Raw genomic sequence first — 23,525 nt, forward strand, 5'->3', positions numbered from 1 at the left:
TGATGCGAAATATTTTACTGAATTTGAATAATATCTTTGACATCGAAAGTAAACTGCAAATTGTTTTAACACGTGAAAGACTGAATCCAGAAAAACCATTATTAGGATCGATCATTATCAGGTTATTACTGAAAATAGTTGTGTTCTATGGTGCGGTGTGGGAGCTTGGACCCTTCTCTCCAAATACCCTGGGACCTTCGTCGCCCAGAGCCGCCCAGGAGAGGGAGTCCTTTAGAGGGAGGGGACCTTGGGGAGGGCGACAGGGATCACCGCGGAGACGTAGCCACCGCGAGTGCCCCGAAAGCGGGCACAGCTACACTCCCCTCCCCCCAGGCCCGGCTGCGGGGAGGGGCGGGGCGGGGCGATGAAATCCTCCCTGCAGCGGATCCTGAACAGCCACTGCTTCGCCAGAGAGAAGGAGGGGGATAAACCCAGCGCCACCGTCCACGCCACCCGCACCATGCCGCTCCTTAGCCTGCACAGCCGCGGAGGCCGCAGCAGCGAGAGGTGAGCGCCCCGCCCCCGCCCGAAGCTTCCAGAAGCGCCGCCGCGCAGGCCCGCAGGGGCCTGGCCGCGGGGCGCCACGGAAGTCCCGGGAGCGCGAGGTCCGCCCCCTTTGTTGAGGCCAAGTTGGACTGGGGGTCGCCAGGGAACCTGGTTGGGTTTGGGGGGCACGGGAGTCCACAGTCCGGTCTGGGGGTGCGAGGTTCCGGGGTCGGGTTTGGGGGGCCGGCGGGTCGCGGGAATCTGCGCTTTGCGGGCGCGGAGATTGTGAGCGCTCAGCGGAGCGGCCCTTCCCCCTATCCCGCACCCCGACGTGGCCCCGGGACGCGGCCGCCCTCGCGGTCACTTTTCAGCCCCGAGGATGCGTGGAGCCGGGTCGCGCCACGTAGACGGCGCTCGGGGCCCTTCTCGGCGTGGCTGCCGGCCCGCCTTTCCCCCATAGGACGGCTGGGTCGAGGGTGGCCGGGGCCGGGGGTCCAGGTGAGCCGCGCTCGCCACGTATCGTGAGGTCTTAGACCACGGCCCCGGGGGTGCCCTCGCGCGGGCCCTGAGCCAAGATGCCGCGGCGCCCCGGATGGGAGCCGAGCAAAATGGAGGCGACCGCGGGGCCTGTTGACACTGCGCAGCAAATGGCTGCTGGCGCTGCCGGCTGCGCGATTGTGAAAACCTCCCCCGGGGCCGAGGGCCGCTCTGCCGAGATGACGCAAGCGGAGGCCTCGGGGTGCGCGCGGGAGGGCGTCTGCGCGGGCCCGTCTCCTCTGCGCCTGCGGGACACCGAACGGGTCCCGCGCCTCCCGGCGGGTGCCGACAACGAAAGAGCCGTAGCAGGGGCTGCTTCAGTGGAAGGACGGTTTTGCTGGATTCCTAAGAAAAGACTGTTAGGGCTTCAGGTCTGCTAGAGACTGCAAAGTGGAAAAAGGGGAAGCTGAAGCGCTGGACTTAGAAGTGGGAAGTAGAACCTGGCGCAGGGCTGGATAGGGCGACACTTGGTGCTGGTCAGAAGATAGTTAAAGGGCAGAAGAGGCACTCAGGACCGGTTGGACCTTTAATCAGCGTCACCACCCGAGGAGGTGGCTTTGAGTGGTCTCTTGTTCCTGTGGCTGCTGACCCGACGGAGGCAGATGTTGACTCTGCACCCAGTGTAAACATAGCGCTTGAGAGAGGGAGGCACGTCGCAAGGACCTGGGCTCTGGTAGGCCTTGGTCTTCTGCTGGCCTTGCTGGGCTCGGGGCCCTGTCAGCGGAGGCAGGGCGTCTCCCCCAGTGCTGCTCACCAGCGCCTTTTCTCCAGTTCCAGGGCATCCATCAACTGCTGTAGTAACCTGGGCCCAGGGCCTCGGTGGTGCTCCTGATGTCCCTCACCCACCCCTGAAGATCCCAGGTGGGCGAGGGAATAGTCAGAGGGATCACAGTCTTTCAGCTAATTTATTTTACTCTGTAAGTATTCTTCTTCCTCGGACTTCTGGGTACCTGAGGTGGCAAGAGGGGGAGAGTAGCCAGACCCACGAAATGTTTTATGCACCTGTCGTGTGCCAGGAACTCTCCACATGGTTTTCCTGAATCCAAGATGGAAGGAACAAAGGTGCAGACTGCAGCGCAGGCTTTGCCTGAGCCTCTAGTAGCTGTTGGTGCCTCCTGTTTGCGCCTCAGCTTGGGGGTCCTGCTCTGGCCTTGGGCGGAACCACCGTTCCTCAGAGGCCCGGGAGGCCCTGCACCCCAACAGCGCTGCAGGGCGTGGGGTGAATGGTCATATGGGTGCTTTTCTGGGTTTTCCAAACTGTCAGAGTAGCGAGGGGGAAGATCCCCAGGCTGTGAAGGCTGGCGTCCAAGGTTGGGTTTGGTCTTCTTCCACAGGATAATCGGCTGAATGTAACAGAGGAACTAACGTCTAATAACAAGACGAGAATTTTTAACGTCCAGTCCAGGCTCACGGATGCCAAACACATTAACTGGAGAGCGGTGCTGAGCAACAGCTGCCTCTACGTTGAGATCCCAGGCGGCGCTCTGCCCGAGGGGAGCAAGGACAGGTGAGGGCGGGCCTGTGTGCGCCTGGGGGGCAGAGCAAGGCAAACTGTGTTTGCACCTCAAAGTTGGACTCCAGAGGAGGGAAGCCTGAGTCAGGAGCCAGGCAGTGGTTATTGTTTCCGGGGTGAGGGTTCCCCGTTTAAGCAGTGGACCAGCAGTATCACCCAGGGGACTCCAGGGGCCATCTGTGGTTGTCACATTGTGGGTGTTGCTCTTGGTGTCACGTGGGTGGGGCCAGGGACACCCCACAGTGCCCAGGACAGTCCCCTAGAATGACCTGGCTCCAATGTCAGCAGTGGCAAGGCTGACCCTGGATTAGACCCGGGAGAGGCTGGTGCTCCCAGTATGCAGATGAGGCCACAGACAGAAGTGGGAGAGCTGGGCTAGGGCCCCTGTGGGGCGGCAGGGGCGTGGGCCCTGACGCTGGAACCTCAGCTTCGCAGTTCTTCTCGAGTTTGCTGAGGAGCAGCTCCGCGCTGACCACGTCTTCGTTTGCCTCCATAAGAACCGCGATGACCGAGGTGGGTGATCTCCACGCGGGGGAGAGGAGATGGGAGAGGCTGCCCACTGCCCTGGAGGCCAGGCCTAGGGTGGGGTCCATGCCGTCCGGGGGCGCCCCACACCCTGTGAGCAGCCCTCTTGCCCTAGACTCGGGCCTTTTGTCTCAGGCGGTCCCCGGGCCGGCAGGGCTTTGGGCCCTGCAGGTGGACGGGGTGGTTCTGACCTGATGGCGTCTCCTCCGCAGCCGCCTTGCTCCGTACCTTCAGCTTTCTGGGCTTTGAGATTGTGAGACCGGGGCATCCCCTTGTCCCCAAGAGACCCGACGCTTGCTTCATGGCCTACACGTTTGAGAGGGAGTCCTCCGGTGAGGAGGAGTAGCTGAGGCCCTTGAGGCCCCTGGGGCTCGATTGCAGACCGCTCCGTGTGCACTTGCTGCCGTGCTTCGGGCGGGTGGTGTGATCAACTGCGTGCTGACCTGCGTCAGCCTGCTCACCTGCTGGGTTTGTCCGCATGTCGTAATTGTGCAAATAAATGCTCACTCCAAATTAGCCGTGTATTTCTTGAAGTTTAATATTGTGTTTGTGATACTGAAGTATTTGCTTTAATTCTAAATAAAAATTTATATTTTACTTTTTTATTGCTGGTTTAAGATGATTCAGGTTATCCTTGTACCTTGAGGAGGAGTTTCTTATTTGAAGTCTTTTGGAAACAGTCTTAGGTCTCTTAACTTGGAAAGATAGGTATTAATCTACCCTTCTATTGCTCTCAAAAATCGAAATAAAACGATTGCCCTTCCAAGACCTGTGTTGGCTCAGTGGTGTTGACAGGGGCGCTGTCCGAAATGGAGGGCAGGTGGAGGGGTGGCCCGGGGCCAAGGGGAGAGGGGCCTCAGGGTTGCCTGGGCTTCAGGGAGCTGTGCGACCCCCCTACACACACTTCCTTCTTTCTACAGAGGGGTGGGGAAGCCAAGAGCCCGGTCTCACCTCTGGCCACAGCCAGCCTTGGCCTCCTGTGGGCAGCCTGGCCCTGGGGCTCCACCCTGTCTGCTCCATACCTCGCCTTCCCCCTTCCCGCCACCTCCTGCCCCACCCCACACCTTGGGCGGTCACTTGCCTTCCCCAGTGCCATTCCCTGCGGTGGCTGAGGCCTGAGGCTGGCTGGAGTGGCCTGGTTCCAGTCTGAAGCTATTTACTGGGTCCTGGGAAGTGGCGTGGGGTGGGGCAGGGGCTGCCCGGGACTTTTCCAGCTTGGGGGTGGGGTGGTGTTTAGCCGTGGGCACCCCGCCCTTTAGCCTTTGTACAGTGTTGTGCTGGGGCAGGAGCGCTGCTGGTGGGTGCCCTGGCCGGGGCAGAGGTGGGGAGGTCTGAGACAGCCAGAAGGCAAAGACTGCAGTGGCCGGGGGCTGGGGTGAGGTGGGGGGTGGAAGGCGGAAGAGCTGCGGGGCTGCAGCGCCACCTGCTGGCTGCATCTGCGAGCGTGGCCCGGCGATTGACGGAACAGGCTGCCAAGCGGGTATCTTACTGAGGAGGATGGAGTTTAGGGGGATTCAAGTATATTTGGGGGTTGGGTGGGCTATTCAGCTACCTGAGTGATAATGGAGTTGGCTTTCAAAGGTCTGGGGAGACAGCTGGACACACTCCAGTCCACGTCAGCAGGGCAAGGGCCGAGAAAGGGGTTTGGAGTCGGGGTGTTGGAGGAGGTACAGGAGTCTGAAGCAGAGGTAGAGGGGAGGGTGTCTGCAGTGGAGGGAACAACGGGCAAGGCCTGGAGGCCAGAAAGCACCTTCACAGATGGCGATGTGGCAGGAGGGGCTGGCCAGAGAGCATGTAGAGCCTTTAGAAGAGCCCCATTGTACTGTGAAGGTACTAGGGAGCCATGGGAGAGGTCTGAGCAGGAGAGGGCCCTGGTCATACCTGGGGGTCAGAAAGTTCCCCCCAGGATCGCCATGGTAGGGTTGGGGTGAGTGAGGGGGCATGACTGGAGACCCCAGGCTACGGCAGTGGGACCCCTCAGGGCTCCTGTGTCCATTTTTCAGAGGTATAAACCGAGACCTCATTCTCTCCTTCTGGTCCCCTTATGTGTACCACTTTGTTTATTCCATCAATTAAACGCCTAGCGTGTGTTCAGCCTGGCCCCTGCCCTCAGGGAACTCACAGCCTGATAGGTGAGGTGAACAGGTGACAGGTAAAGAGATGAATAAATACTTCCAGGTGGTGACAAGTGCTCGGGGAAGGCAGGGCGCGGAGCTAGAGAGGGCCCAGGAGGGGCAACTTTGTTTGCTTAGAAAAGGTGAGTGAGATTTGGACAGTCTGGCAGAGGGAACAGGCCATGCAAAGACTTGGTGGCTGGACGGAATTTAGTGCCACAGAGGAACAGCAAGGAGGCCACGGAGGGTGGAGGGAGTAGGGGGTGCAGGGCATGGGCACGTTTGGGCAGGTGAGCCCAGACCCCACTGGGGTGGGCTGGCTGTCTCAGGTTCCAGGGAGCCTCCCTCCTCCTGGAGGCCCCAAGCAGTTCTTGACAAGGTCGTTCACAGCACAAGGGGGTGTTCCAGGGCCAGGAATGCCTCTGATAACACCATTCGGAGGAGTGTCCACACTGTCATGGAGACAGTGGCCATCAGACCCCAGCATTAGAAGGGCATCCTGGCTTCTGCTGGAAGGCGGTGGGAGCGGTTCTACCCACTGGGAGAGACATTAGCTGTCGGGGGGTTCCACACCTGGAAGAGGGGTGGGCACCTCTGGCATCAGAAAGCCTCAGCAGGCACTGGCCATTAGCCCCCCAGCCCTGGAAGGGGGGCACCTGAATTCTTAGGGGGCCTTGGGCCCAAGTTCCCAGCTGCATCCTCTGCTGGCCTCCTGGTCCCTTCTGGAAGGGTGTGTCCACCCTATCACCAGCCCCAGCCCTGGGAAGGGGGACCTGCCTCCTAGAGAGGCCCTGGAACAGGTGCATTGCTTACGGGAAGGATCAGTTACACAGCAGCTCCAGGGCGAGGTACAAGGAGTCCTCGGTGCCCTTGGCCAGGTATTCACAGCACAGCCAGTCTTCCAGGCTGGGCACCTCCCCACCAACGGCCCGCTCGGCTAGGTGCAGGACCAGCAGCGCGCGGCGCATCCGAAGCCAGGACCCCAGCGGGGCTCCGCGGCCGCGCAGCTCGGCCCGGGCCCCCAGAGCAGCGCCGCGCCGCGAGTCCCGGCCTCCCAGGGCTGCCCGCGGGCCAGCTGGGCCGCCAGGTGCTGCAGGCCCACGGCCAGGGACGTGGCCAAGGTTGCGCCCGGGCCAAGCAGCTCTCGGAGTGGGCTGCCCAGCTGCTGCGCGTGGGCGGCTGGGGGGCCGCGGGGGGCCGCGGCCGAAGTCCGCCAGCAGCAGGCGCTGGGGCCTGGCGGCTAAGCAGCCCCGCGGTGCCGCCAGCATCAGGTTCTCGGGCCGCAGCTCGGCCAGGGCCACAGCCCGCGCCTCCCTCCGGGCGCTCCAGGGCTGCAGGAGCAGCAGGGCCACGGCCTTGCGAACTCCTCGGGCGGCTGCGCGCCTGTCTCCACAGGCCACTGGACCACCGTGAGCTCCGGCATCTCCGTCGCCAGCGCCACGGGGCTGCTCCAGGGCGTCTCGGGAAGTGCGCCCTCGGGCGCCAGACCACACAGCTCCTGGTGGTTGAAATGCGGGGCCAGCTAGGCCTGGGGCCCTAGGCCACACGGGTGGGGCTCGTCAGCTCCTGGCTTGGGCACCTGCGGGACAGAGGGACGCTTCAGAGCTCCCCGCCACCAAACCAGCACAGCTTGCCCAGTGCCTCTACCTATTCTGAAGACTTAACCACCCAACCCAACCTGCCCACCATCGCTGTATCCCTCCAGAAGCGGGGGGTTCGTGTTAATTCGGATGTTGGTCAGCAGTATGATTTTAAGGAAAGCTACGCCAGGGAGGATAGTGTTTAGGGGATCGGACTTTCCACTCTGCCAGAGGGGCGGATGCTTGCCACTTGGTAGCAAGGGAGATGACAGCTAAGGTGCCAGAGCTGGGCTGTCCAGTAGAAATGCAACTCGGGCCATGGTGTAATTCAAAATTTCCAATAGCCACATTTTAAAAAGTGAAAAGGAGCAGGTGAAAGTAACTTTCTTCTTAAAAAAAAAAATTCACTAGTTTGTTTTATTTTGTAGATTCCAATACAATTGAAAACTTACAGGATTTGCCTTTGTCTTATTTCACTAAGCATAATACCCTCCAAGTCCATCCATGTTGCTGCAAATGGCATTATTTTGTTCTTTTTTATGGCTGAATAGTAGTCCATTGTAGATATATTTCACATCTTCTATTGAGGGACGCTTAGGTTGCTTCCATGTCTTGGCTATTGTAAATAATGCTGCTATGAACACTGGGGCGCATATATATTTTCTAATTAGCGTTTTCAGTTTTTTCTGGATATATACCCAAAAGTGGAATTGCTGGATCACATGGTAGTTCTATTTTTAGTTTTCTGAGGAATTTCTAGACTGTTTTCCACAGTGGACACACCATTTTACATCCCCAACAACAGTGTACAGGGTTTCCTTTTCTCCACACCTTCAACAGCATTTGTTATTTGTGGTCTTTTTGATGATGGCCATTCTGACAGGTGTGAGGTGATACCTCATGGTGGTTTTGATTTGCATTTCTCTGATTAACGATGTTGAGCATCTTTTCATGTGCCTGTTGGCCATCTGTATGTCTTCTTTGGAAAAATGTCTCTTCAGCTGTTCTGCCCAGTTTTTAAAAAATAAATTTATTTTTATTTTATTTTTGTCTGTGTTGGGTCTTCGTTGCTACGTGCGGGCTTTCTCTAGTTGTGGCGAGCGGGGGCTACTCTTTGTTGCAGTGCGCGGGCTTCTCATTGCGGTGGCTTCTCGTTGCAGAGCACGGGCTCTAGGGGCATGGACTTCAGTAGTTACAGCATGCGGGCTCAGTAGTTGTGGCGCACGGGCTTAGTTGCTCTGCGGCATGTGGGATCTTCGTGGACCAGGGCTTGAACTCGTTTCCCCTGCATTGGCAGGCGGATTCTTAACTGCTGCGCCACCAGGGAAGTCCCCTGCCCAGTTTTTAATTAGGCTTTTTTTTTTTTTGAGATACTGAGTTTTATGACCTTGAAAGTAACTTTCATAATCTATTTTATGTAATCCAATTTATCCAAAGTATTACCATTCAACAGGTCACCAAATGAACAAAGTATTAGTGAGCTGTTTTACATTATTGTTATTGATAACTGAGTCTTGGAGACCCGGTGTGTATTTGGTACTCAGAGTATATCTCAGTTGGCACCAGCCCCACTTCAAGTGCTCAGAAGTCACCCATGGCCAGCAGTTGCAGTACTGAACAGCAAAGCTCTTTCTAGAAAGTAGGGGAGTATCAGCCCTGGGGATTACATTTGAATCACCTTGGGGCAGGGGTTAAAAAGGACAGGTGCTGAGGTGGGGCTCTGGGAGTGTGATATTTAAAAATAAACTCCCCAGGGGTCTCTGAGATGGATGGAACCAGGACGGAGCTGTCAACTAAAGAACTCACAGCCAGCAACAACTTACTCCCTCCATGCTCCGGTCTGTAAAATGGGTCCATGATAACACATTCTGCCGAATGGGTGAGGTTCCTCCAAAATGGTGATGTGTCTGACGCTTGGTAGTCTGGTTTATTTGATGGGAATCTTTTTTTTCTTTTTCTTGGTGGTGCATAAAACAGAAGCATCTTATAACGAAACGTGGTGATGCTTGTATGAGGATTAGCTGAATGAAAGTGTCTAAAAGTCCTTAGAACAGCACAAGACATGAAGGAACAGTGCTCAGTATATTTTGTTGAAGATGATGATGGAAAGTGGGAGCTATCAGCCGTCTGTGGGTTTCTCGCGCCAGAATTCACGGGTGAGTGAGTTAAAATGCAGACTACTGGGCCCCTGAGAGTCGTGGGAGAGAGTTTAACAAGACTCCCAGGTGATTTGAATGTAGGTCACCCAACACCTGAGAAACGCGGTTCCAAGGGCTGACGGTGTTAGTTCGTATGTTAGTTGCAAAATAAGCAATTGGGCCTCAGTCTGAAGAGCCCTGGGCCACGCCTTGGTCGGGACGCTGGGGAAACCTCCGAGGAGGCGGGGCGAAGGCGGGGCGAAGGCGGGGCTCACCTTGGCAGCCAGGAGGTGCCACGCCTCCTTGTCCCTCCGCACCAGGCGGTGGTAGAGGGCGTCCCAGCTCTCCACGCAGGGCAAGCTGTCCAGGAGGCGGAAGCGATGGCCGGGGCGTCAGGGGCCCGGGAGGCCCCCCAGGAGCCGGGCGTGCAGCCGGAGCGTACACGGCGCGGAGGCCCTCCAGCTGCCGGGCCTCCAGCGCGGCGGAGAGAGAGGCCCAGCTCCGTGTCCAGCGAGCAGAAGGGCAGCTCTGCAGGGCGACAGGCTGGCCTCGCCCTGCCGTGGCCTGCCTGGCTCTCGTGTACACTGCGGGATCCCAGAAGGGGCTTCTGAGGCTGCCCTGCTCGAGTGGGGCCGGGGCTGGGGGACTTGTGGGTGGGCAGCGACTGGGCCCTGGTCAGGGCCTTCTTGGGCAGGGGTTGCGGGTCAGTAGCGGGGCGCTCAGATGTCCGTGAGCAGCAGGCCTTGGAGGGCAGCAGGCGGGCACGGACCTCACCTGCTGGGGGAGGGAGTGGGGGAAGGGCGTGAGGACACGCAGAGTGGGGTCCTGTGCGCATGGCTCCACCCTCAGCCATAATTCCTTCATCTCTAGAATGGAAACAATGGGGAGCTCCCTGGTGGTCTAGTAGTTAGGACTTGGAGCTTTCACTGCCTTGGCGCCGGTTCAATGCCTGGTCAGGAAACTGAGATTCCACAAGACACGCAGCACGGCCGAAAAAAAAAAAAAGGAAAAAATACCAACTCTAACTACCCTATGCCCTGTGGGGTAAGGATGCCATCTCCAATTTACAGATGAGGAAACAAAGGTTCAGAGGAGTGACAAGTCAGTGGCAGAGAAACATCTGGCCCAGCACAGGTGACCCCCGCTTCCCTATGTGGCTCTGGGCAGGTGACTGAGCCTCTCTGAACTCCAGTTTCCTCATTTTTAGAAGCTGGTTATCCAGCTTTTTTTTTTTTTTAAACAAAGAGTTTTATTAAAGGTAGTTAAAAAGCTGCTATAGGACTTCCCTGGTGGTCCAGACTCCGCGCTTCCAATGCAGGGAGCACAGGTTTGATCCCTGGTGGGGGAACTAAGATCCCACATGCCGAGCGGCAGGGCAAAAATGAAAAAAAAAAAAAAAAAACCAACAAAAAATCCCTGCTGTAATCTAGTTAAACCATCATGGGGCAGAGCGTTCCTTACATGGTAATGAAACACTCAACCTTTCTGCTCTGGCTGCCTCACCGACCACCTGCCCCACCCCCACCTGGGGCCCCTCCCAGGCTCTCACCAAGGTTGCTGTATGTGGGCTGGGTCAGCCAGGTCGGGGCGTTGGCCCCGGGGGTCTCGGTGGGTGGCTCTGGGCTGCTCAGGCTGCTGGGGGAAGGTCAGAGTGCAGGGCATATGTGGGAGGGGCCCAGCACCTGCTGTGTGGCCCTGGGAGGGTTGCTTGACTTCTCTGGGCAAATGTCGCCCATCAACCTTTCAGGGCGGCGAGAAGGACTCTGTACTTTTGTGACATGGACAGAATGTCCAGCTGCGAGGACAAGACCTCAAGGGGGTGGGGGAAGAAGCTGGAGGCCGGTGACAATACCCAGGGAACCCATGCTTAGGCCTTGTCCCCAGAGCTCAGCCCCCTCAAGCTGTGTGGTTGCCAGCAGCAGCCTGGGCCCTAGCTCTGCCCCACCCAGATTCCAGGTTGCCCAACCTTGAAAAACAGCTGCTTCTGCCCACTCCCTGCCCCAGTTCCCCTCTAGGAGCACCCTAGCTTCAGGACCAGAGTGACCTCGGGGCAGGGGGATCTTGGGGACAAACTCCCAATAGCTGCAGCCCCTGGCCTCCCGGACTGTCTGACCGGTTGCTGGAAACGCCCAGGCAACTGTTAGACCGCAGGCCCCGGCAGGAGGGGGAGCTTTCTGCATTACTTCCCCATGAAGGCCACCCGGTTCCAGGGCTAAAAGCGGGTGGCAGGAGACGGGAGACGGGTGGAGGTCCCAAAGTTTACACGAGGTGGGTGGCAGAGGGGAGCCCTGAGAGATCGGGAGGATGGAGACTTTTTAGACTCCCCCGCCTTTGGGGAGGGCAGGGAACCCCAGCAGTGACTGTTTAGGGAGAGATTTGACCAGGTGACCCTTTCATCTGTGGCTTTCACTTTCTCCAGAGCCACTTCCCCTTCTGCAGGATCATCTGAGAAGCCTCCACTGCGCGTGCCCCCACCTCCCACCCATCCCAGGACCCTTGGCAGGTACTGCTCCATCTGAGCCCCAGCTCCGCTCTGACTTGCTGTGTGATGTTGGGCCAGTCACCACCCCTCTCTGTTCCAGCAAATAAAGAAAAGTGGCTCCTGCTTGCTGCCTCCTGACAGCCACAGAAGCTGGATTTTTCTTTAAAAATTTAATCAACTCACTTCCCTTCCCCCCACCACCTTAATGCATTGATTCAGAAAAAGGCATTTGATATAGAATTACCATACAAAGAAAATCAAGAAGGGTGAAAATCCAGGGAAAGCCAGACCGTGTGAAATTCTAGCTTCAGCACACACTGTCGAAGCTGTCTGGGGGCCTGAGGCTTGCCCTACCTGCCCGGAGGCATGAGAGGTGTCTCAGCTGAAACCCAGCCTCTTCCCCTCTGTAACGGAAGAACCAAGAAATCACTGCAGATGCGAAGATGCAAAGACGTTCTTGCTTCCTAGCTTGAGTGTCTTTCATGCTGAGTTTCTCCCTCCGCCCCATCTCGTTTCCCTTAGGGGCAGTGAGCACAGAGAGGGCTGGAGTCCATGCATGGTCACATAGCAGGTCCAGGCTGGGCAGAGGGGTCCCTGTGGGGTCACCCAGCTGGGCCATGCCTCCCATCCAGGACTAATTAGGGTGAGGCAAGCAAGGCACTCACCTCAGGCACAGAATTTAAGGTGATGCCAACAAAACAAAAGAAAAAAACCATCAAGGTGGAGAGACTTCTGACCTTTTGCTACCTCTTGAATTCGCGAGAACAGGACGTTGGTTGGTGATGGCCGTTGTGACCGTGACACTTGTGTTTTCCTCCTGTCGCCCTCCTGGGCCCCCCGCCTGTGCCCCCTCTCAGAGGGGCACCTGTACTTCCTCTGTGCACGTGTGGCCAGCCGGCCACCCTGAAGGTGTTCTGAGTGTGCTGCTGTCAGGGAGCCCGAGCTGCCTCTCATCTGGGCCCGAGTTGGGGTATGGGTGCTCTAGCCCCTGGGGGGCCCCCGGCACAGGAGCAGGTGCTGGGAGACGGGAGCCACACGGTGGGACAAGTTCCTGGTGGCTCTCGGCCAGGCCAGGATGGGGCAGCAGTGAGACCCCCCCCCATCCTGTCCCCTGGGCCTGCAATAGCCTCACCTCGGGAGAGCAACAGCCCCTACCTGACCAGTGCGGAGGGGCTGACCACGGGGGTGCGTACATCTTCTCCCACCCACCGGCAGGGAGAGGCTGGCTGCCACCCATGGGCTCAGCCCTGAATCCCACCCTACCCTCACCTCTCGCCTTGGGCTCCCTGCCAGCCTCAGACACCTCCATGGGCCCAGAGCCGTACTCACAAGGCCAGGCCGAGCTCGAGAGGTCGGCCCCACTGTCCTCAGCCTGCTGCAGCCACAGGGCTGGACCAGTGGCTTTATCTTCTTCGTTTTGCTTCAGGTTTTTATTTCTTTCTACTTTAAGTTCAGACCAAAAAATTCCAGAGTCATCCCCTACCCCTACCCTCCACCCCTCCAGACACCCTCCAGCTGAAACCAGAGCCTGAGTTCAGGGACCCGAGCGGTGGGTGTCAGGAGTGAGGGCACGAGGGCCACACGGGGCCCTGCTGAGCTGCTCTTGGGGTGTCCCCGGCCTCGGGCCACTCCTCTCCCCTCTGGGGACTCGTGTTCCAGCAAGTCGGGCGGGGCCCCTGCAGTGCTTCTGCTCTCCCGACCCCCCTACTCCGTCGGCACTTAAGCCACACGACAGAAGTCTGTAGCGGGAGCTGCACACACGCCCCTGGGCATGGACCCTGGTGAAGCAGGTGGTTCAAGGCAGAGCTTCGGGGACTGGGCGCAGAGGCCCTCACTCGACGACCTTCGTGCGATGTAGTGTTGTACCCACCTGAGTATTATATCATACATCGAGCCTTCTCTGTATTTGAACAAGAAAGCGAAACACTAGTTTCCTATTTAAGACTTTAAGGGTTTGTGGGGCGGGCGGGGTTAACACGACACTTGGTTTTGTTTTCCTTTTCCTTTGGTTTCACGCGGAGTGCGAGCTCGTGAGTGTGTGCATGGATGTGTGTTAGAGCCTCACCAGGAGATTAAGCTGTTGGAGGCCAAAGGGCGGCTCACAGTTCTCTGCTTTAGTCGCTGAACTCCTGAATGTTTTGGAGAAACAGGAAACAGAAAATAGCAGATGTCATGTGGAAAGAGGATAAACAACGACCAAAAAAAAAAAAAAAACCTCATTCACAAAACCTATTTTTTAAACCAAAACACATTTTGAATGCGTATGGAACCTCAATGGGCTCAGAAAAAAGATACTAATATATTTATCTCATTGTTTGTTTACATAAACTTTTACAGTTTCAGACCTCAGCAGATAAAAGGCCAGTCCCAGTGAATCCCAGCTTCCACCGGAGCCCCTTCTGAGTAGGCCCTGGGGCGGGCGTGGAGGCCCCTGAGCCCTCCTCCCAGCCCGGCCTCTCCCAGCCCAGCTGGCACCAAAGAGCCTGGGCCCGTGCTGGCCCGCCCCAGGCCTCCTGGCCAGACCCTGGCGGTCCTGCCAGCTGGCACAGCAGGGGTGGCTGTCACTTGTGGCCGCAGGACCTGAGCCTGGGCTTGGGCCCTTGGGATGGAGGTGCGCCCCCATCCTGCTACTCTGCCTGCGACCCTCCGGTGTGTTGATGTGAGGGTCCTTCTGACGCCAGAAAGCCAGGACCTTTGCGCAGCTCCGTGGGCTCCAGTGGGTCACTGCCCCCTGGGGACCCCCACCTCCACCCCGGCCATGGGAGGGGCTCACTGGGCAAACACTGCACGGACGGTGCAAACGCTCTGAGCAGTGTTGTTTTTGTATCAATGTCTGTGCAGTGACGAATGTATTTATTTCTCAGACTTGGGGCAAGCGAGCAGCAGACCGGGCTCCGCCACCGCACGCTCCCGCCAGACCCAGCCCACCGCTGCCGGGGCTCCTCCAGGATTGCAGAAAAGGTAAAGAAGGAAAGAGGAACCTTTAAGCAAATACGAGTCTCAGACTCGCAGCATAGCCACACACCTCAGCCTGTGAAACAAACAATCTGGACCCAGACGGACTTTCAGAACCTCACACAGCCGTGGGCTACCCTGACTCCCACCCGTCAGAATGCACTGGACTGGCCGTGTGCAGGAGTGCGATCCACCAGGGACCCCAGCCGCCCTGCCCGTGGCTGTCCGGAGTCAGGGTGAGGCCTGGGCAGCCGGGAGGGCAGGGTTCAGGGCAGAGGTGGCCACATCCGTCCCGTCCCCTTGGCTTGGTGGGTGGGGGGAGGACGAAAGCAGAGGCGCCAGGCCTCAGAACAGACCGGGGATCCCAGCCTTGCCGGCCCCCTGCAGGGACCAAGACCCTCGCTCTTCTGCAGAGCCAGGTTGGGCATCACTGAACCTGTGAACCCGATGCCAGGAGCGGGTGGTGGAGCGGGGCCTGACCTCAGTCTGACATTCCAAATCAGGGGGTGGGTGTGTGCTGTGGGAACTGAGGCTGCCCGGGACCCCCTGCCTAGGACCACCCACCCTGCCCCGGGCTTGTCACCCCACTTTAATTGTCTACCAGGAACCCCTCTCCCTACCTCGCCTTGCTGTTTATTGCTGTAATTTATTGACCTCAAACATGCTTCATAACAGACCTCACTCAGGGCAGGGAGGATCCCCAGGGCTCCCCGCCTCCACTTGGCGGGGCCCCGGGGGGGCCAGGTGCTAAGGGGAACCTCTCTGTCCCCCACCCATCACTTGCTTTCCCCCTCCCCCGTTGAGGGACCCCAGGTTGGGCACTGGCCCATTCACAAATACCTCGAGGGGGAGGGCGAGGGATGGGGTTATAGCTGTTTTGTTTACCAGGAACTGGAAGAGGGATCGTGTCCTGCTACGCGCCTTTCCCAGGAAGGGGGGGCCGTGATCGCACCCCTGTACTGGCCACCGCTGCGGTCAGTCATCACACCGAGTTCACTTCCCTCGAGAGTTTGGATAAATTCAGGTCAGAGCTGCAGGTATGCAACCCTCAAGTGTCACAGTAAAGCAGTTCACCGATCTCTCCATTTAGAAGTGTGCAGTCTTAATGTACAGTGATGAGAAACTGTTATTTTATGATCTTTTCATTAAAAGCGTGATTGAAAAAAAAAACAACAACCCAGTAACCAAGGTAAATAACATTGTAATATAATAATGTAATATTAAAAAAAAATCTTATTTGCAAACTATGGCCCTCGGGCTGGCCGGCTGTTTTTGTAAATAAAGTTTTATTGGCACCAGGGCCAGGATTCGGGTGTGGGGAGTGAGGCAGGGTCATGCCAAGGCAGAGTGGATCCTGTCTTTATCTAAAGGGTTGTGGACTCAGGGCATGAATTAATTTTGTTCATAGAATATTGATCTTGATGACTGAGTTCTGGATGCCAGGGCAGCGCCTTACTTGCCTGACCCTGAGGTGGGGTTTGGGGGGTGGGCAGAAGGGCCAGGCTGGGACAAGCAATGACGTCCCTGGGGACTTCTCCACCCAGGACAGGCAGGGTGGGGGGCAGCTGGTGCCCAGGGACCCCCCTACCTACCTCAAGATGACCCCTCCTTGGAGTGGTTGGGGGCCCTTTGTGGGGGAGGAGAGCAGATGCCAGCTGACATCTGCTCAGCACCCCAATGTGCCTACCACCCCACTGAGCCCCAATGGACAGTCCTCCCTTAAGGCCTAGAAATGGGGACCGATTGCCTCAGCTCACCCTGAAAAGTGGCCCCTGTGTGTCAGCCCTGGCCGGCCACCCCACATCAGGGTCAAACCCTCTGCAGATAGTAAAGCTGTTCTTTTATCCGAGAAGTGTTTTTGGAGCGCTGCGGGAGCTGGGGCCGGGCTCTCTGCATCCCTGGCATCGCCCTGAGCAAGGGCTCGGGATGCCAGATCTTCCCGAATTTCTCATGACTTCGCATTTCTGAGAAAAATGCCTCAGTTTTTTGTGGCACGCAGGGTTACAGTCCCCAGAGATGTCCATCTCCAGAACCTGTGAATATGCTATGTGGCACAGCAGGGGGAAGTGAAGGTTGCTGATTAGATGAGGATGGGGGTGACCCTGGATTCCCAGGGGTCCCAGCGTCATCCCAGAGTCATTATAAGAGGGAGGCGGGAGGGTCAGAGGCAGAGAGAGACGGGAGATGCTGCACTGCGGGCTCTGAGGATGCAGGTGGGGCCGCGAGCCAGGGATGCGGCACCTCTAGAAGCTGGCAAAGGCGGGAACCGATGCTGCCCTGGAGCCTCGGGAAGGACCAGCTGCCAATCCATTTTAGACTTCTGAGCCCCAGAGCTGTCAAATAATAAATCTCAGTTGTTGTAAGCCACTAAGTTTTGTTACAGCGGCCCTAGGAAGCTCAAACAGTTCCCTGCATAAAAGAGGACCATAATCCTCCAGTTTATAGCTGAGCACACTGCAGAGAGGGGCAGCGACTTCCCCCAGGCCACACAGCACTGAGGCCACAGACACCCCTCTGCGGGGCCCCGCCTTGGGTTTCTAGCCACCAACGGGGCGGGTCCCCCTTCAGCTGCCCTTGGCCAGGGGAAGCCCCAGGGGAAGAAGCTGCCGGCTCCAGAGGCGCAGCAGGGAGGGAGGGAGTCTGCACCTCATTTCTCCTTTCCTCCCTGCCGCTGGCTCCGCCCCTGGGCCAAGCTCAGGGCAAGAGTTCCCCTGGACAGCCCAGTGCCACTGGTCCCTCTCAGCACCCTGCTTCTCCCTAGCTGGGGACTTGACTCTCCCTTTGCCCACCTGTAAAATGGGGTCACAACAGGACCCAGCTCACGGGGGAGTGAACGCAGGCAGCACAGGGAACAGCGCTGGGAACAGCACGGGCACTCCTGAAGTGTGACCTCTAACCTTATCCACAAATGCCCTATGACTCAGGGTCAGCTCTGGTGCTGAAGCCAGGCCTCTCCCTCAGGGACCCCCAGCAGCCCCTACTTCCTGCCCCCATGCTTCCCATGAGAATTTTAAAAAACCCTGAAGTTTGTTATTAAATTGGTTTCATTTTTATTGGATTCCAACCAAATACAGCCGGGTAGGGGTGGGGGGCAGGGGCTAAGGGTCTTGGTTGATGTTGGGACAGGGGGCGGGCAGAGGGGGCTGGGAGATCTCAATATGCTGACATTCTGTAAGTCCTAACACTGCTGAGAACATACTCCCTCCTGTCTTGATGATGTTAAAGGCACTTGGATGTCGTTTTGAGGGGCCCTCGGTGTTGTCGTGGCAACCAAGGTCAGGAGGATGCTAAGGGAACAAAACTAGTCCATTCTATTCGACTCTGTGTAGGGCTGCCGGACACCCCATTCGGCCCTCACTCACTTCCTGCCATGAATGGGGGTGGGTGGGGTCCCCACCCTGGCTGGCTGTGGTCAGCAGCCTGCCACACAGCCCTGTTGGCCCATGTGCACGCTGTGGAAGCAGGATCAGGGCCTCCCGATGCTTCCAGCCCAGGGAGAATGGCCAGTGTCCCCTTCCACCTTCTGACTGAATCCTTTGTGCAAAACTTCCAGGAGGGACAGCTTTCTCTCTGGCTCATCTCAGAAAGATCTTGAGGGATCCAGAATCCAAGTCAATCACCAAGCTTGTCCACGGGCCTGGCCTCTACGTATGTAGCAATAGGTTTGACCATCAGACCCATTTTATAGACGTGGACACCAATGGTCCAGGTGGTCCTCGGTTGCCAACAAAGATTACACAGCTGCGAGGGCACAGCTTGCTTTGAACCTTCTTACAAGGTGCTTGAGAATACTGTCTAACCTCCCTTCTGGCCAGGGCCTGGCCACACAAAATTTGCTGTGCCCCTTCCCCCAAGTGATGCCCTAACTGTTATCTGGCCGAGGTAGAGAGTCGGGGCAAGGACGAGGCTGGGCGAGGCAGGGTCATGTATGGTCCCTGTCTGGTATCTGAATACTTCTGCAAAACCTCAGCTCCTGCTTGCATACCCCCAGTGACTGGGAACTCACTATCTGTAGAGCAACAGGGCAGTGACCTTAGGGAAGCTCTTCTTTCACCTGAGCTACAGTCTTCCTGTGACCCTCTCTACTCTTTGGCCCAAGATCTGCCCCAACATTGCAGAGACCAAGGTGCCTCTGTCACCTTCTCCCAACGACCCAGGTCCAGGCCTCCCTGTAGCTTGAACCTTTGTTCTGGCCTTCCTCCCCATCGCTGCCCCTTCCATGCCCATAACAGGGACCCTGAGAACCGTCCACGCTCTGGTCTCCTTCCCGAGGTGAGCAATGGGCCACGGGGCTGGGCAGGGGTGCTGCAGACTCGGGATTGAAGGTCACTCCAACTGGTCTGCTGGAGAGAGACACCTGGAAGCCATGCTCCTGGGCCAGGGGCCAGGACGGCTGTCCCTCCTGGGCGGTGAGGGCAAGGAAGCAGGTAGCAGCTGTGAGGGCTGGTGGGAGGAACCAGGGCAATGGCTTCTCCTAGCGGGCAGCCCACCCTGCTTGGCCAACAGGTCCTGGCGGGTGGGAGTCTGGGTGCAGGGGCATCTGGGCCAAAGGGTCAGGGACCATCCTGCGTGCTGGACCACCTCAGGGTGAGCCTGACCTCCTCAGCGAGACCGTAGCGCAGCCTCTGAGATCTGCCCCAAGATGGCCAGCTGAGCAGGAGTTGGGTGTGAGCTGAAATGTGTCCCAAGTGTGAGCTGCCTGGCCCAGGTGTGCGCTGGTCTCTCCCCAGAGCCCTGCGTGCCCTTGGTGAGCTCTGGAGCTTGGGACACCTGCTCAGTGTCAGCTGGGTGTGAGGTGTGTGTGTTCCACTCTGGAGCTGTGCGTCTGGTTTTATGTTCCGGGTGTGCGTGTGTGCTCTGGTGTAGGGATGGGGGTGTGTGTGTGTGTGTGTGTGTGTGTGTGTGTGTGTGTGCGCGCGCAGGTGTGAACAGTGAGGGCTTTCACAACGTGCGTCTGGTTTTATGTTCCGGGTGTGCATGTGTGCTCTGGTGTAGGGATGGGGGCGGGGTGTGTGTGTGTGTGTGTGTGTGTGTGTGCGCGCAGGTGTGAACAGTGAGGGCTTTCACATGCCCCTGGTGACCAGGTGTAGACCATCTCCACCAGGTGTGAGCTGTTTACGCCCAGGACCCTGGGCCTCTGAGCACCCCCCGCCCCCTGCCCAGCTCAGCGACCACACGAGGGGCAGGAAGAGAGCGTGAAACCCTAAGAAAACGCTTGAGAAACTCTGCAAAAGATGCATCCTGATGAAAAAACAGTCTTGTGGTTGGGTCTCTACAAAAAAAGGGGAAGTTCTGCCAGGAGCCGGCTTGCGGCCGCCCCCTACGGGAAATGCATAGGTGGTAGTCAGATGGGCCAGCCACGGGCTGGCGTGGATTTGGGCGGAGACGGAGACGCGGCCTCTGGCGCAGGCGCAGCGGCGGGGGCCGCGGGAGGTGGGTCGGGGCCTCTCAGATCATCTTCATGTTGAACTTGCGGGCGCCCCCCTGGCCGGCAGCCGCGGCGGGCCCGTCCACCTTGCGGAAAGAGTACTCCACCGAGAAGTTGTTCTTGTGCTGCCCGCGGCCGCGGCTCCACACGAAGAGCAGCAGGAAGCAGAAGAGGACGACGCCCAGGAAGGTGATGCAGCCCATGGCGGTAGACACCAGGATGGTGGTGAGGTCCAGAGGAAAGCGCGCGGCCGCCTGCGTGTCGTTGCGGCCCTCGCCCGGGGTCCGGTTGGCGGCTGGCTCGGGCTGCACGCTCAGCGTGGCGAAGTAGGTGTCGTTGCCCCCCGCGTTGCTGGCCACGCACGTGTAGGTGCCGCTGTCCCCTGGCCGCGCGTCCCGGATCTGAAGCGTGCCGCCCGGCAGCACGCGCGCCCGGCCAGCGCTGGCGGCGGTCACCGCGCGGTGGCGCGGCGTCACCCAGGCCACGGTGGGCGCCGGCTCGCCCTCGGCGCGGCACTGGAAGCGCACGTCGTCGCCCGCGGCCGCCGTGACATGCTGCAGCCGCCGCTCGCGGATCTTGGGCTTGCGGCACACGAAGTACTCGAAGAGCACCGAGTCCGGCAGGTTGCGCAGCGCGTCGCCGCGGACCTCGGCTGGGGTGGCGCAGGCCGGCAGGCGGCCGTCGAAATTGAGGGTCTTGCGGCGCTGCACGATCCAGAGCAGGCGACAGTCGCAGGCCAGCGGGTTCCCGTCCACGCGCAGCGTCTCCAGCGTGTTGACCGAGTGGAAGGTGCTCTCCTCCAGCGTGGACAGCAGGTTGTTAGAGAGGTTGAGCAGGCGGATCTGCCGCAGCCCCAGGAAGGCCTGCGGCTCCACCACGGCCAGCAGGGCCCCGGCCAGGTGCAGCTCACGCAGGCGCACCAGGTCGCGGAAGGACCCTCGCGGCACCGTGCTGATGGGGTTGTGCGAGAGATTGAGGCAGGTGAGGTGGGCCTGGTGGCGCAGGGCGGCGGCCGGCACGGCGGTGATGTTGGTGTGCGTGACGGACAGCGAGGTCAGGTTGAGCCCCCTCAGGCTGCCGGCGGCCACCTCCTCCAGCAGGGGCCAGTTGTCGATCTCCAGGTGCAGCAGGCCCGGGAGCCGCTGGAAGTTCTGGTCCTCCAGGGCGGCGATGGCCAGGTGCCGCAGCCGCAGGGCGCCCAGGCCCCGCAGGTGGCCCAGCGACTCGCCCGACAGCGCCGTCAGGTTGCAGCGCTCCAGGGTCAGCTCCTCAAGCGCCAGCAGCCCCGCGAAGGCCCGGCGCGAGATGAACACCAGGTCGTTGTCGCCCATCTCCAGCCGGCGGAGGCTGCGCAGGTCCTGGAAGGTGTAGTCCAGGAGGATGACCAGCTTGTTCTCGCTCAGGTCCAGCAGCGTGAGGTTGTCCAGGTGCGTGAAGACGCCGGGCGGGATGAGCTTCAGCAGGTTGCCGCGGAGGCGCAGCTCTCGCAAGCGCGGCAGGTTGGCGAAGGCGCCGGGCTCCACGTGCGCGATCACGTTCTCGCTCAGGTCCAGCTCCTCCAGCAGCGGCAGGGCGGCCAGGTCGCCCGGGTTCAGGCAGCGGATGCGGTTGCGGCTGAGCTCTAGCAGGCGCGTCTCGGCCGGGATGCCGTCGGGCACCGTGGTCAGCCGGCGCCGGGGACAGGCTACTGCGCGCATCTGCGCTGTACACTCGCAGCGGGCCGGGCAGCCCCCAGCGGGGGGCGGGGCCGCGGGCAGGAGCAGGAACTGCAGGCTCAGGACACACAGCCAGCAGGTCATGGTGCGGAGCCTGGGCCTAGGGCCGCGCCACCATCCTCGTGGGCACCTGAGGGCGGGGGCAGCGTTAGCACCCGTATCCCGCCATCCCTCCACCCCGGCCCGTCCCATCCCATCCTAGTAGCTAGCTCAGGAAGCGATTATCCACCGTGGGACCCGGGATCCCCCTCTGGGGTGTCTACCCAAGGGCTGGGTAGGGGAGCAGTGTGGATGGATGATCAGGGTCCATGGAGGGGGTGACTTCAGACCAGGACAGGTGACATTTGAGCTGAGACCCTGGGCTGGGTTGAACTGTGTTCCCCCAAAAGAAACGTTCAAGTCCTAACCCTGGTACGTGGGAAGGGGGCCTCGTTTGGAAATAGGGTCTTTGCAGATGTGAGTTGAGACGAGGTTATATTGGATTAGGGTGGCCCTGAATCCAATGACTGATGTCCTTATAATAAGAGGGAAGTTTGGACTCACACATAGATGCACACAGAGGGCAAAAGGCCGCGTGAAGATAGAGACAGAGGTTGGAGGGATGCGTCTACAAGCCAAGGATGGCGGGGGCCCCCAGAAGTTGAGAGGGGCAGGGAGGACCCTCCCTTGGAGACTTCAGAGGGAGCATGGCCTGAGACCCCTGGATTTCAGACTTCTGGCCTCCAGAACTGGGAGAGCATAGATTTCTGTTGTTTTCAGCCACTCAGTCTGTGGTACTTAGTGTTTGGCAACAGGAAGCTAATACAGACCCAAAGAATGACCAGGAGAGGGCCCATGGGTGTTGCAGAAAGAGGGATCCAAGCTGGGGGAAGAGCCAGTGCAAAGGTCCTGAGGCTGAAGGAGTGGCTGGTGAGGCTAGGAGTACAATGAATGGGGGTGGGGAGTGGGAGATGCACTGGAGGGTTCAGGGAGGCTGGATGATGTGGCTGGGGAGGCCCGGAGGGACAGATGCCAACACGCCTGGGCCTTTGCACCCGCGCCTTCCGAGTTGCTCCATCTCTCCTGGCAGCCAGCTGGCCCTCCACCCCCTGTCCCCGCACTCTGCTGGGCTGCAGCCCGGATCCCGGGGCCAAGGTGGGTAGGGGTGGGGAGGGCATAGGCAGATGGCAGCCTGAGGGTGTTGCTCCGTTGGCCAGGCACCTATTTTCAGCATCTTAGCAGCTGAAGCCCCCAGGCATCCCCCGACTCCCCCTGACACATGCTCGCTACCTGTTTCCTCACTGTTCCCACAGGCCCGTCTCAGCAAAGACCCAGGCTGTAGATTCTCATCTGCTAAACAGCGGTGAGGCCAGCTCCGGCCTTCCTGGGCCCTTTTGGGAATTTTAGGTGGGCATTAACACACACAGAGCCCCGAGCAGCTTAATGCCAGAGGTGAACCATACGTCACTGCGGGGGGAGAGTTTGTATTTTGCAGGTGTCATCGATTTAAGATGAGGTCATACTGGAGCAGGGTGGGCCCTGATCCAATGACTGGTGTCCTTATAAAAGGGGAAATTTTGATGCAGACACTCAGGGAAGATGGCCACGTGATAACAAAGGCAGAGACTGGAGTGATGCATCTATAAGCCAAGGGACACCAAAGATTGCCAGTAACCATCAGAACCTGGAAAAAGCAGGGAAGGATCCACGCCTAGAATCTCTGGAGGAAGTACGGCCCTGCTGACACCTTGATTTTGAACGTCTGGCGTCCAGAACGGAGAGAATAACTTTCTGTTGTTTTAAGCCACCATGTTTGTGGTATTTCATTGTGGCAGCTACAAGACCTAACGGAATATCCATGGATCCGTAAGAAAAACTCACACATGGGAGCAGGGTGAACAAGGAGGTTTGCTGCAGAGTCGTTTGGAACAGCAAAAACTGGGACTAACCTAGATATCTATCAGTAGGGGATCAGGTAAATAAATTGTGGTCCGTGCCTGCTGTGGAACACAGGGAGACTTGTATGTACCAGTGAAGAAAGACAGTGATGTAGTTATATGGGGGGGGGGGGGG

At 58.6% G+C, this 23,525-nt stretch overlaps 3 protein-coding genes across 3 annotated transcripts; 1 reads left to right on the forward strand and 2 right to left on the reverse strand.

The window, feature by feature from the left end:
• Positions 1-358: 358 nt before the first annotated feature.
• OAZ1 (ornithine decarboxylase antizyme 1) lies at positions 359-3,664 on the forward strand. Its single transcript, XM_024740129.1, is given in 6 exon segments — positions 359-507; positions 1,795-1,852; positions 1,854-1,940; positions 2,358-2,530; positions 2,964-3,049; positions 3,274-3,664. Coding segments are annotated over 6 exon segments (681 nt in total). The 5' UTR covers positions 359-364; the 3' UTR covers positions 3,408-3,664.
• A 1,535-nt stretch (positions 3,665-5,199) lies between these two features.
• On the reverse strand, positions 5,200-13,265 carry PEAK3 (PEAK family member 3). Its single transcript, XM_024739995.1, is given in 12 exon segments — positions 5,200-6,184; positions 6,187-6,364; positions 6,366-6,532; positions 6,535-6,754; positions 9,169-9,327; positions 9,329-9,374; positions 9,376-9,667; positions 10,443-10,528; positions 11,077-11,105; positions 12,241-12,392; positions 12,645-12,818; positions 13,211-13,265. Coding segments are annotated over 12 exon segments (1,746 nt in total). The 3' UTR covers positions 5,200-5,996.
• A 6,442-nt stretch (positions 13,266-19,707) lies between these two features.
• LINGO3 (leucine rich repeat and Ig domain containing 3) lies at positions 19,708-23,509 on the reverse strand. Its single transcript, XM_024740093.1, has one exon. The coding sequence runs from the start codon at positions 21,663-21,665 to the stop codon at positions 19,779-19,781; it is 1,887 nt and encodes a 628-aa protein (XP_024595861.1). The 5' UTR covers positions 21,666-23,509; the 3' UTR covers positions 19,708-19,778.
• Between the last annotated feature and the right edge of the window lie 16 nt (positions 23,510-23,525).

This window comes from Neophocaena asiaeorientalis, unplaced genomic scaffold, assembly GCF_003031525.2.
Source record: "Neophocaena asiaeorientalis asiaeorientalis breed wild unplaced genomic scaffold, Neophocaena_asiaeorientalis_V1.1 scaffold469, whole genome shotgun sequence".
NCBI classification, from domain to species: domain Eukaryota; kingdom Metazoa; phylum Chordata; class Mammalia; order Artiodactyla; family Phocoenidae; genus Neophocaena; species Neophocaena asiaeorientalis.

What these genes read in the sequence shown, in the direction of transcription:
- LINGO3 (XM_024740093.1), bottom strand. Translation starts at nt 21,665, where the DNA reads ATGGGACGGGCCGGGGTGGAGGGATGGCGGGATACGGGTGCTAACGCT.